This window comes from Pan troglodytes, chromosome 10 (genome assembly GCF_028858775.2).
Source record: "Pan troglodytes isolate AG18354 chromosome 10, NHGRI_mPanTro3-v2.0_pri, whole genome shotgun sequence".
Taxonomy (NCBI): Eukaryota; Metazoa; Chordata; class Mammalia; order Primates; family Hominidae; genus Pan; species Pan troglodytes.
The window spans coordinates 129,065,505-129,078,377 of record NC_072408.2 but is presented as its reverse complement, the minus strand read 5'-3'; the positions used below and the strand labels follow the sequence as shown (position 1 = coordinate 129,078,377).

Sequence of the window (12,873 nt, the reverse complement as noted above, 5' to 3'; positions counted from 1 at the left end):
CTTAGTTTTTTACTCAGAAATTTGTATGGTTTATATAATACTATCTTTCACCAATACTCAGATGTCCACAAAATACTGACACAGTGTTTAAGCTGGTACATTGGAAGACAGACTCTGAGGCATTTGCTTCTCTAAAGAAGTGCTAATTCAGGAGACAAGCACCATGACCTCTATTATTTCAGTGATATATATACTTTTCTTTTCTGTTTTTTTATGTAATGTTAAGAGCTGTGTTTGCCCTGATTTATTTGTATTCCATTCTTCCTTTCTCATTAATATAAATGAAACATCCTCTGAACAATACAAAAAACAAAGCACTTAAAATATCGGCCGGGCGCGGTGGCTCATGCCTGTAATCCTAACACTTTGGGAGGCCAAGGTGGGTGGATCACCTGAGGTCAGGAGTTCGAGACCAGCCTGACCAATATGGTGAAACCCTGTCTCTACTAAAAATACAAAAATTAGTTTGGGCATGGTGGTGGGCACCTGTAATCCCAGCTACTCGGGAGGCTGAGGCATGAGAATCACTTGAACCTGGGAGGCGGAGGTTGCAGTGAGCCGAGATTGCGCCACTGCACTCCAGCGTGGGCAACAAAGCGAGAGTCCTTCTCAAAAAAATAAAATAAATAAACTATCTTCCCTGCTTGAGGCACTGCTCTCTTGTTTATTTCAGGAAAGACACAATGCTAAGACCGTGGGGGAGATCAAGCAGTTTGTTTCCCAGTTGCCCCACATGCAGGCAGCAAGGGGCTCGCTTGCAAACCATACCTCAATTGCAGAATTGATCAAAGATGTCACTAGTGAGTATCCTTTGTAATGATTGTTTCAGTCTGGGGCTACTTGCACATACAACGTTTGACACCTAGGTCATCAACACCACAATGCCTCTTCGGGAGAGTCAGCTCTGTCTTAATACCACGTGTTCTTCTCAGTGTTAATGAAGTATACATATGTTAATAGTTAAGAATATTCCAGGCGGGGCATGGTGGCTCATGCCTGTAATCCCAGCACTTCGGGAGGCCAAGACGGGCAGATCACTTGAGGTCAGGAGTTTGAGACCGGCCTGGCCAACATGATGAAACCCCATGTCTACTACAAATACAAAAATTAGCCAGGCACAGTGGTATGCATCTGTAGTCCCAGCTACCTGGGAGGCTGAGGCAGGAGAATTGCTTGAACCTGGAAGGCGGAGGTTGCAGTGAGCCGAGATCACGCCACTGCACTCCAGCCTGGGTGACAGAGTGAGACTCCATCTCGAAAAACAAAACAAAAAGAATGTTCCATTTGTTGGCCAGGCATGATGGCTCACATCTGTAACCCCAGCACTTTGGGAGGCTGAGGCAGGCAGATCACTTGAGTCCAGGAATTGAAGACCAGCCTGGGCAACATGGCAAAACCCTGTCTCTACTAAAAATACAAAAATTAGCTGGGCATGGTGGCACATGCCTGTAGTTACAGCTACTCAGGAGGTTGAGGCATGAGAATCACGTGAACCCTGGAGGCAAAGGTTACAGTGAGCTGAAATCACGCCACTGCACTCCAGCCTGGGTGAGCGAGACTCCATTAAAAAAAAAAAAAGCCTGGGCGCGGTGGCTCATGTCTGTAATCCCACCACTTTGGGAGGCCGAGGCAGGTGGATCGCCTGAGGTCAGGCATTCGAGACCAGCCTGGCCAACATAGTGGAACACCATCTGTACTAAAAATACAAAAATTAGCCAGGTGTGGTGGCGGGCACCTGTAATCCCAGCTACTCAGGAGACTGAAGCAGGAGAAGTGCTTAAACCGGGAGGCAGAGGTTGCAGTGAGCCAAGATTGCACCACTGCACTCCGGCCTGGGCGACAGAGCAGGACTCCATCTCGAAATAACGAAAGAAAGAAAAAGGGAAAGAGAGGAAGGGTCCATTTTTTAACTCAAATTTTTTCATTATCATTTATATGAAAAATATTTGGAATGTAGATAAGAGAAAAAAATTATCCATAAGTTTGCCATCATAATCTGAGATGGTTAATTTTTTTAGTCTAGCTTTTTTTCTTTTTTTTTTTTTGAGACGGAGTTTCACTCTTGTTGCCCAGGCTGCAGTGCAATGGCACAATCTTGGCTCACCGCAACCTCTGCCTCCCGGGTTCAAGTGATTCTCCTGCCTCAGCCTCCCAAGTAGCTGGGATTACAGGTACTTGCCACCACGCCTGGCTTATTTTCTATTTTTACTAGAGATGGTGTTTCACCATGTTGGTCAGGCTGGTCTCAAACTCCCAACCTCAGGTGATCCGCCTGCCTTGGCTCCCAAAGTGCTGGGATTACAGGCATGAGCCACCGCGGCCAGCAGCTTTTTTCCTTTTTTGAAGGATTACTTATTGGCGCATGTTCTTCCCTTGAATATTCTGTGCAGAATTGGTACAAAGAGTATATGTTGAGTATTTTGAAAGAGCTCAGAAGACATCTATTAAAGCAGACATAAGTTTGTTTGTTACAACACAGGGCTGTAAAAGCTGAGTAGGAGATTGTTTTATGAAGTATACTTTGAATCTTAAGTAAATCACAGTTATCGGAAAATCAGTCCTTTGTTTCCCTGTTCATAGGAGTGGAAACCAGTTGAAATTGGGTTGAACCTAATGATGAAAATGAAATGTTCTTGAGAAATTAGCTTTCGTTCATACTGACGCTCATTCTGGGGTCTGTACTGAAATCCTAAGGATACAAAAGAGTGCACTTGTCGACTATATCTAGTGTAACTTAGGAGTGCAGAGGCCTAGCATTTTCCATGTTTCCTAAAAGATTTTCTTCAGGTGATGACTTGAACTTATTGCTTGCTTGCTTTTTTTGCATGATGTCTGGTTTCTTTTCTTTTGAGACAGAGTCTCGCTCTGTTGCCCAGGCTGGAGAGCAATGGTGTGATCTTGGCTCACTGTAACCTCCGCCTCCCCGCCTCAAGTGATTCTTGTGCCTTAGCCTCCCGAGTAGCTGGGACTACAGGTGTGTGCCACCATACCCAGCTAATTTTTGTGTTTTTGGTAGAGATGGGGTTTGGCCATGTTGGTCAGGCTGGTCTTGAACTCCTGGCCTGAAGTGATCCACCCACCTCGGCCCCCTACAGTGCTGAGATTACAGGTGTGAGCCACCGTGCCCAGCCACATGTCTAGTTTCTGAATCGTGCTCTGTGTATAAAAGCATGCCACTCAAGTAAATTAACATTTAATTTCTAAGTTGCAAATTTGCTAATTTCATTTTAGCTTCTGAAGACTTTTTTGATAAATTAACCGTGGAACAGGAGTTTATGTCTGGAATAGACACTGATAAGGTATGTGGACAAAAAAACCTCTTTAACAAGTAATTGAAAGCTTATTAAACCTCAGATTATAGCCAGAAAACCAATTGCTTTGATTCCCATGCCTTGCCTTTTTTTTTTTTTTGAGACGGAGTCTCACTGTGTCGCCCAGCTCGCTCTGTTGCCCAGGCTGGAGTGCAGTGGCGCCATCTCTGCTCACTGCAAGCTCCGCCTCCCGGGTTGACGCCATTCTCCTGCCTCAGCCTCCCGAGTAGCTGGGACTACAGGCGCTCACCACCACACCTGGCTAATTTTTTGTATTTTTAATAGAGACGGGGTTTCACCATGTTAGCCAGGATGGTCTCGATCTCCGACCTTGTGATCCGCCCACCTTGGCCTCCCAAAGTGTTGGGATTACAGGCGTGAGTCACTGCGCCCGGCCACTTAAATATTTTTAAGAGCAAATGCAAAATGTGCAAGTGTAGATTTTATCAAGTAACAGATATTTAACATTATTCTGTGCAAGACACTTTCTGCCATACATGGCAACATGAGACCTGGCCCCTAAAATCAAATCTTTTTAAGACTGTATTAGATAAATTAAGGTATTTGCTCTTTTGAAAGGGTTTCTTATATAACTCCTTTAAATAGCTCTATTAACAAATTTTAAATTATTCACTTTATGAAAATTCCTAACATAAAACAATTACTGATACTTTTTGCTAGATTAGTTGTTGATACTCTTGAAATGGAGTAGGCATCTGGTAGCCTCTCAGAAGCGTGACCTTAGAGACAGATGTGTCCAGACAGGCATATGGAGTGACCAATTGTATTCTCAGCAGCCTTGGGCTCCAGTGACTTGGCCTGATCACTGGGGTGTGTGGGTGTGTGTGTGTATGTATGTATGTGTGTGTGGGGTGTGTGTGTGTGTGTGTGTGTGTGTGTGTGTGTGTGGTGGCCAGGGTGTGTATGTGGCTGGGGCTAGCAGAGCTATTTCAGGGAAGGGTTAGGGACTGTGGAAAAATAACTCATTTTCCCACATATCTCCTTTATTGGACTTTGAAAAATAATAATAAACATCAAGTTAAGTTCCTAAACCATGTAGTGTGTGTGTGTGTGTGTGTGTGTGTGTGTGTGTATGTATATGTAAATGTATATGTATATGTATGCTACTTTATTTCCAGGTCAACAATTACATTGAGGATTGTATCGCCCAAAAGCACTCGTTGATCAAGGTGTTAAGACTAGTTTGCCTCCAATCCGTGTGTAATAGTGGGCTCAAACAAAAAGTTTTGGATTATTACAAAAGAGAGATTCTCCAGGTGAGTATATTTTTAAATTATTAATTTGCCAAGGGGGACAGCATCTTTTTAAAAAATACTTCATGGGCCGCGCACAGTGGCTTACGCCTGTAATTCCAGCACTTTGGGAGGCCGAAGCAGGTGGATCACTTGAGGTTAGGAGTTTGAGACCAGCCTGGCCAACAGGGTGAAACCCCCATCTCTACTAAAAATACAAAAATTAGCCAGGCATGGTAGCATGCACCTGTAGTCCCAGCTATTTGAGAGGATCAGGCAGGAGAATCGCTTGAACGCAGGAGGCGGAGGTTACAGTGTGTCAAGATCATGCCCCTGCACTCCAGCCTGGGCAACAGAGTGAGACTCTGTCTCAAAAAATAATAATAAAAAATGTAAAATTAAAAAAAATAAAAAATACAAAGCTGCCATTTTGGTATCTTGTAACGACTGTTGTATAAATTTTTTAACACCTAGAGGAATTGGTCTTGGTAGCCATCACTGTTTATTGTATTTGTGTGATAATAATAGCTAACAGGCTGGGCACAGTGGCTCACCTCTGTTATCTCAATATTTTGTGGGGCTGAGGCAGGAGGATCGCTGGAGGCCAAGACCAGCCTGGCAACATAGCAAGACCCTGTCTCTACAAAAAAAATACAAAAATTTACCAGGCATTGTGGCTGTGTCTGCAGTCCCAGCTACCCAGGAGGCTGAGTTAGGAGGATTGCTTGAGCCCAGGAGTCCAAAACCAGCCTAGGCAACATAGCTTTTTTACAAAAAGTAAAAAATAATAATAATAGGTAACATTTATTGAGCATTTACTATGTGCTAGGATCTATTGGAAAAACTTTATGTGCATTCATTTGTTTCATCTTCACAATACTTCCTTGTTAACTGTAGTTACCATAACAACAACAACAAATATTCACAACAGCCTTGTGAGTTAGAGACTACTATCGTCCCAGTTTTATGGATGAAAAACTGAGGCACAGACTAGTTTAGGTAACTCACCCAAGGTTACCTGGCTGGTAAGTGGCACAGCCAGTGGTAAACCAGGCAATTTGAGTGTAGCGCCCATGTTCTTAACTCCGCAATTATACCATGGAGGAAAAGAACTTTCTGCAAATTTCTGATGACAGTTGCTTAGCAGGTTTACTTAAATTAAGCCTGTGTTACTTATAATAAGGAAAAGGCCACTCTTGTTTTTGAAAAGTCTCCCCTTTGTTTGAAAATGACTCAGGTAGTATTTATTTGCTGTTACCAGTGACAGTTAAGTACATTTTTATTAAAATTGAGTGCTCATTAATTTTTTGTTTTTGTCTTTTTTTAAGTTATGTATCCTTGTGTAAGAGTCAAATAATGCAGAAGTACACAGAGCAAAATGTGAACGTCCCCTGTACCTTGCTCATACCCCAGTTTCCCTCCCCAGATGTGACCAGTGTCAGCAGTCTGATTTGCTTCCTTCCAAACTCCATTCTTTGCATTTAGACAGAATGTTTCCATACACAGACTTCAGAGCAAGACTGGCTGGATCCAGGTTTCAGCTCTGCTCTTCACTAGCTGTGTGACTTTAGGCAGGTTATTTAAACATCTCTGTAAAATGAAGGTAATGATACCTACGTCATGGGGTTAGAGCCGGGATGACTGAGTTAATGTATGTAAGTGCTTAGACCAGAACAGTGGCCAGCTCATAGAAAGTATTTCATAAGTGTTGGCTACTTTTTAAAATTTATTTATTTTTTGAGACAGTATCTCACCCTGTTGCCCAGAGTGGAGTGCAGTGGCACAATCTTGGCTCACTGTAACCTCCTGGGTTCAAGCGATTCTCCTGCCTCAGCCTCCCGAGTAGCTGGGATTACAGGTACCTGCCACCAGGCCCAGCTAATTTTCTTATTTTTAGTAGAGACAGGGTTTCACCATGTTGGCCAGGCTGGTCTCAAACTCCTGACTTCAAGTGATTTGCCCACCTCGGCCTCCCAAAGTACTGGGATTACAGGTGTGAGCCAGCATGCCCAGACCTTGGCTACTTTTTAAAAATAGAAATAATGTCCTACTCTACATGTTATTGTTTTTTTAATATATTCTGGAGACCTTTCTTATCAGGATGTATACATATGCCTTACTCTTTTTTAGAGCTAATTATATCCCTTATAAAAATATACTATCATTTATTTGATGCTTGCTTAGATTGGGTCCATAAATTCTGACTTTAAAGTAAAAATTTTAAATTTCTCTTTGAAACAGTGAGCTGAATTAATAGTAACAGGCAAGCAGTTTTAGGACAAGTTTCATCCCTCCACCCTGTCCTCTGTGCCCATCCACTAACATTGCTGGACTTTGGTAACATGTCCTGCAGTACAAGCCAAATTGATTTGTTGGAAGTGCCCTTCTTTGAAAATTGCAGAAATCCTTTTCCTGATCTGACATCAAGGCCAAATGACTTCCCTTGCAGACGTACGGCTATGAGCACATATTGACCTTACACAACCTGGAGAAGGCCGGCCTGCTGAAACCGCAGACAGGGGGCAGAAACAATTACCCAACTATACGGAAAACATTACGCCTCTGGATGGATGATGTTAACGAGCAAGTAAGCCATACTTCTCCACCTCGTCTCAGCTTAGGGACTGGTTAGATCGTCCAGGTGACAACACATGCTTCTGAACCTACACATCTGCCTTGCTTTCTAAGAACAATTTTCTAATGTTTTTGAAAAAGTAATGTATGCATGTATTGTATCCATCAGAATCCTAGAAGGACACAGAGAATGCTCTTAAACTGGGGAGTTTCTGGAGAGTTTAATAAAGATGTGGGCTGGGCGCGGTGGCTCACACCTATAATCCCAGCACTTTGGGAGGCCGAGGCGGGCAGATCACTTGAGCTCAGGAGTTTGAGAACAGCCTGACTAACATGGGAAACCCCATCTCTACTAAAAATACAAAAATTAGCCCAGCATTGTGTTGCGTGCCTGTAATCCCATCTACTTGGGGGGCTGAGGCAGGAGAATTGCTTGAACCTGGGAGGCGGAGATTGTAGTGAGCTCAGATCATGCCATTGCACTCCAGCCTGGGCGACAGAGCAAGACTCTGTCTCAAAAAAAAAAAAGTTATGGGGCAAGCTCGGTGGCTCATTCTTGGAATCCCAGTATATTGGGAGGCTGAAGCGTCAGATCGCCTGAGTCCAGGAGTTCGAGACCAGCCTGGGCAACATGGCAAAACCCTGTCTCTACAAAAAAAAAATGGCCAATGGTGGTATGAGCCTTTAGTCCGAGGGGCTGTGGTTAGAGGATCACTGAGCCCAGGAGGCGGTTGCAGTGAACCATGTTTGTGCCACTGCACTCCAGCCTGGGCTACACAGTAAGACTCTGTCTCAAATAAATAAAGATGTGGGAAGAGTGGAGAGGCAGTGCGGTGGGGAGCCCTTGCCAGCCACGGCCTGAAGGGCAAGGAGAGGGGAGTGTTCTAGAAACTTGTCTTAGAACCTGGAGAGAAGAGCTGTGGTGAGGCCATCTGGTGAGGTAAGGGGTGAGGGGCCTCTGGCTGAGGGTATGGTCAACCTCCAGCAGAGGAAGCTGGCCAGTGACAACGTCGTCCTCACACTGCTGCCCACTCTCCAGTTCACTCTGGTGCTTTGTCTTGGTCAGACCCAAAGAGAAGGCATTGGAGTGTGTTGGTGTGGGACGCACAGGTCCGTCTCCGGGCATAGAACATTGCGGAGAAGGGTGGAGAGTGTCTAGAGGAGTCAGTGGAGATGTCCAGCACTCATAAACAAGCCAGCCATGGCCAGGCGCGGTGGCTCACACCTGTAATTCCAGCACTTTGGGAGGCCAAGGCAGGAGGATCACTTGAGGTCAGGAGTTCAAGACCAGCCTGGCCAACATGGTGAAACCCTGTCTCTACTAAAAAATACAAAAGTGATCAGGGCATGGTGGAGCATGCACCTGTAGGCCCAGCTACTGTACTCAGGAGGCTGAGGTGGGAGCCTCCCAGGAGGCTGAGCCTGGGAGGTTGAGGCTACAGTGAGCTGAGATTGCACCGCTGCACTCCAGCATGGGCGACAGAATGAGACCCTATCTCAAAAAGAAAAAGAAAAAGGGGGAAAAAAAGCTATGCAAAAGCAGGGCCATCAGGGCCAAGTGAGTTTCCTTCCACAGTTTCCCCTCAGAGGCAGCCACTGTGGCCAGTTTTTTATCTATCCTTCCAGAAAGATTCTGTGCATATACATTTTTACATAAAGAGTGCATATTCTCTACTGTTGGTCTCCAAAGTGGGGTGCACTTTGCTTTACATTTATTACTTATTCTAATGTTTCTAAATTTCAGTCTTTTTTGGTTTTTCATAAGGAACTTTATTAGGCCGCCTCTTGCGACAAAAGCTCATAACTAGACAGTCTCCTCTGTCAGGAGCAAAATTAAATGATTTTTTCCCAGTGGGAAAATAGAGACCCTTAATGTCTAGAGTCTATCATGTACATATTAGTTCAGCTGTCTTCACTGTTCTGACCTTTCTGACTCTGGACCCACCCACCACTTAACAAAGGATCTTGAAGGGTCTTCTGTGATCTTCCCCTTCTTTTTAATTTTTCTAAATTGCTACATAGTGGTTTTGAGGCTATACCTTATTTAATGATTTAACAGATTGCTATTGATAGAAATGCAGTTGTTTCCAGTCTTTACTATTACATGCAGTGTTGCAGTTGATACGTTTATACTTTGGTCTATTATCTTTTGTTCTGCAAGCAGCTCTGTAGGATTAATGCCTAAAAGTAGAATTGCTAAGTTCAAAGGTTATTGCACATCATTGCTCAGCTAGGGAGTGCCCAGTTCCCCCCAATATGTTTCACGCTGGCCGGACGCGGTGGCTCAGGCCTGTAATCCCAACACTTTGGGAGGCCGAGGCAGGTGGATCACCTGAGGTCAGAAATTCAAGACCAGCCTGGCCAACATGGTGAAACCCTGTCTCTACTAAAAATACAACAATGAGCCAGGAGTGGTGGTGCACACCTGTCATCCCAGCTCTTTGGGAGCCTGAGGCAGGAGAATTGCTTGAACTCGGGAGGCGGAGGTTGCAGTGAGCTGAAATTATGCCACTGCACTCCAGCCTGGGTGACAGAGCCAGACTCTGTCTCAAAAAAAAAAAAAGTTTCATGCCAAACCAAATAATTCTTCATCTTCTGTACCTAGAGCTGCTTTGAGTGGCTTTTCAAGATTTCAGTCAAAATTGAAGCTCTGGCTGCTAAAAATTGAGCCCAGCTAGGGTGGATTAGAACAAGGCATGGCAGGGATGGGGGTTGTATATCTTTAAATCCAAATCAAATAATTTTGGATTACCCAAAAGGCCACAGTCAGGTAGCTCTAAGTCTCTGTATCTATAGGGTTTTTGTTCTTTAATTATCTCACAGAACCCCACGGACATATCGTATGTGTACAGTGGGTATGCCCCGCTCAGTGTGCGGCTGGCCCAGCTGCTTTCCCGGCCTGGCTGGCGGAGCATCGAGGAGGTCCTCCGCATCCTCCCAGGGCCCCACTTTGAGGAGCGGCAGCCACTGCCCACAGGACTGCAGAAGAAACGTAAGTCCCAGTCCAGCATCTACAGATAATTATGTACTGTTAGTGTGCTTTTCAGGTATTGTACAGTTGCTTTGTAAAATAGTAAAGCACTTAGGAGTCAGAATTAAATACACCTCTTTTGTTCGTTGCTAATGTATATAGTAAGAACTCGAATCGGATTATTCCCTGAGGGGTAGCAGCTTTCAACTTCTGTGTTGAGAATCTCAGAAGTTAAAAAAAAATGTTGAGATCAAAATCAGTATTCTTAGGTTTCAGATGAACTGTCTGGATGAAGGCACTTGTTTATTCTTATGAATGATAAAATGTTTGAAGAGGTGGGAAGAGAAGCATTAATAATAAATAGTTTTTAATTCTGAAATGTTTAAATTTTAGGTCAACCGGGAGAAAACCGAGTGACTCTGATATTTTTCCTTGGGGGCGTAACCTTCGCTGAAATTGCTGCCCTGCGATTTCTCTCCCAGTTGGAAGATGGAGGTACAGAATATGTCATTGCCACCACTAAACTAATGAATGGAACCAGTTGGATAGAGGCTCTGATGGAAAAACCTTTCTAGGATGTTCAGAGGAGACTTAACAAGTGTACTGCAGAATAAACTGCCTCTTTGAAGAAGTTGCTGAAAGGAAGTAAAACCCCATAGAAGAAACATGGGAATACAGAATATATTCTGGGGTCAGCTTCTTAAATTATACTACTGTTTACTGCTTTCTCCGTCTCTTTTGTATTCCTTTTTTTTTTTTTCCTTTGAGACGGAGTCTTGCTCTGTCACCCAGACTAGAGTGCAGTGGCACGGTCTCACCTCACTGCAACCTCCACCTCCTAGGTTCAAGCAATTCTCCTGCCTCAGCCTCCTGAGTAGCTGGGACTACAGGCATGCACCACCACACCCGGCTAATTTTTGTATTTTTAGTAGCCATGGTGTTTCACCATGTTGGCCAGGCTGGTCTCAAACTCCTGACCTCAGGTGATCCACCTGCCTTGGCCTCCCACAGTGCTGGGATTACAGGCCTGAGCCACCGTGCCTGGCCCCTAATCTGCTGAAGAAAGAAGAATAGAAGAAAATCAACCTGAGTAAAAGCAGCACTGGTTTTGAGTTTTCTAAGCTCAGGGTCTTCATTAGAGACCTCTGGAAATACATTAAGGATGGTGGGGGTAGATAATCCATTCAGCCAGACAAACGGGGCCAGCTCTTAAAATAAGAAAGCTGAGACTGAGGAGGTGAAACTGAAAATAAAAAGAGAAAGTTCATCCTCTAATCCCCAGTGCTGTATTTCTTCAAGGCGCATCAGGCCTAGGACAGTGGTTAAGTGTTGGGAGCTGGAGATCATTTTATCACTGAGTTGAGATTTCTTTTTCCTGCAGAGTGTGGGAGATTATATTTAGGGTCATCAGTCACTGTCGCAATTGATCACTAAGGCAAGTTTGCTTCCTTCTACTTCTTACAAAGCAAGAGGTTTAGGGGAGCTTCTTGCGCAGAAACAAAGTTTATGCTCTATGTGATCAGCTACATCTCTTTAGGTTCCATACTTATCAGGGGCTTTTGACATGGAAGAATGTGATAATTGGGGAGCAACCTTCTGAGAATTCAGCCTTTGAAGTAATTCAAAGACAGTTTCTTAGCACACACGTTAACTCCAGACACAGCAGTGGTGGGTGCCTCCATTGAGGTTTCCGTTTTCTCTTCTGTCCATCAAGGGCCCAACATCCAACTGGTCCCACAGTGAGCAGGGGCAACTCTTGCTTCTTCAGCATCTGGCCACTTCGTTTCCATGGTAACTGCCAGGTGTACTTTTCTAGCAGTCTGTGGCCACTCCATACTCAGCTGAAAACACTGTTTCAGCCCCCTCTCTGGTGACCTCAGCCTTCTCCAGGTGTATCTCTTGATGATCTTGGAGACCAGCAGCCACAGCTGCTGCTACTCCTGCAGGAGACTGTCAGGCTGTGGTGGGGGGCAGGGGTGTTGGAGGAGAAGTTGAAAATCCGTGTGTTCTCTGCCCCTCTGCTCCTCCATCTTAGCTTCTGGAGGAGTTAAGGCACCAAGGGCACCAAGGGCACCAAGTCAGGTTGGCGGTTTTGCTGCCCTTGCCCAAGCCTCCAGCAAAACTAGCTGGTCCCCTGCTTTGCTGGGTCCCAGCCAGGTGTGATTTTGGTTGTTGATTAGTAACCACACATTGTTTTTCCCCACCTTTTTCATTAGTGGAGGTTTTTTTTTGTTTTGTTTTTGTTTGTTTGAGACAGAGTCTCATGCTCTTTTCAGACTGGAGTGCAGTGGTGCGATGTCAGCTCACTGCAACCTCCACTCCCCGGGTTCAGACGATTCTCATGCCTCAGCCTCCTGAGTAGCTGGGATTACAGATGTGCACCACCACACCTGGCTAATTTTTGTATTTTTAGTAGAGATGGGGTTTCACCATATTGGCCAGGCTGGTCTCAAACTCCTGACCTCAGGCGATTGGCCCACCTCGGCCTCCCAAAGTGCTGGGATTACAGGTGTCAACCACCATGCCTGGCCCATTAGTGGAGTTCTGATGGGCACGGTAAATATTATTAATGAAAGAGAAATTCTGTATACTTTTTAAAAAATCTTTAATGAAAGAATGAAGGGTGGCAGAGAGAATAATTGAAAGATTAGTTTCTCATGGAATTAATTTGGCCTTGATATTCAGTATTTGGAAATGTCTTAAAGAAAACCATTTTCATTGTAGAAAATCCTTTTTTAAATACTTGTTATATCCCAGGGAGATT

The 12,873-nt window shown here is 44.5% G+C and overlaps 1 protein-coding gene across 5 annotated transcripts in view; it reads left to right on the top strand.

Moving 5' to 3' along the window:
* Window positions 1-11,384, top strand: part of VPS33A (VPS33A core subunit of CORVET and HOPS complexes) — a 34,715-nt gene extending 23,331 nt beyond the window's left edge. For 3 of the 5 annotated variants that reach the window (XM_009426454.5, XM_016922620.4, XM_063784813.1), the window contains 6 exons: window positions 674-800; window positions 3,232-3,299; window positions 4,451-4,588; window positions 7,014-7,151; window positions 9,962-10,130; window positions 10,503-11,384. In XM_009426454.5, coding sequence (XP_009424729.1) covers window positions 674-800; window positions 3,232-3,299; window positions 4,451-4,588; window positions 7,014-7,151; window positions 9,962-10,130; window positions 10,503-10,684 — 822 coding nt within the window. In that variant the 3' untranslated portion in view covers window positions 10,685-11,384. 5 annotated transcript variants of the gene reach the window in all.
* The last annotated feature ends 1,489 nt before the right edge of the window (window positions 11,385-12,873 follow it).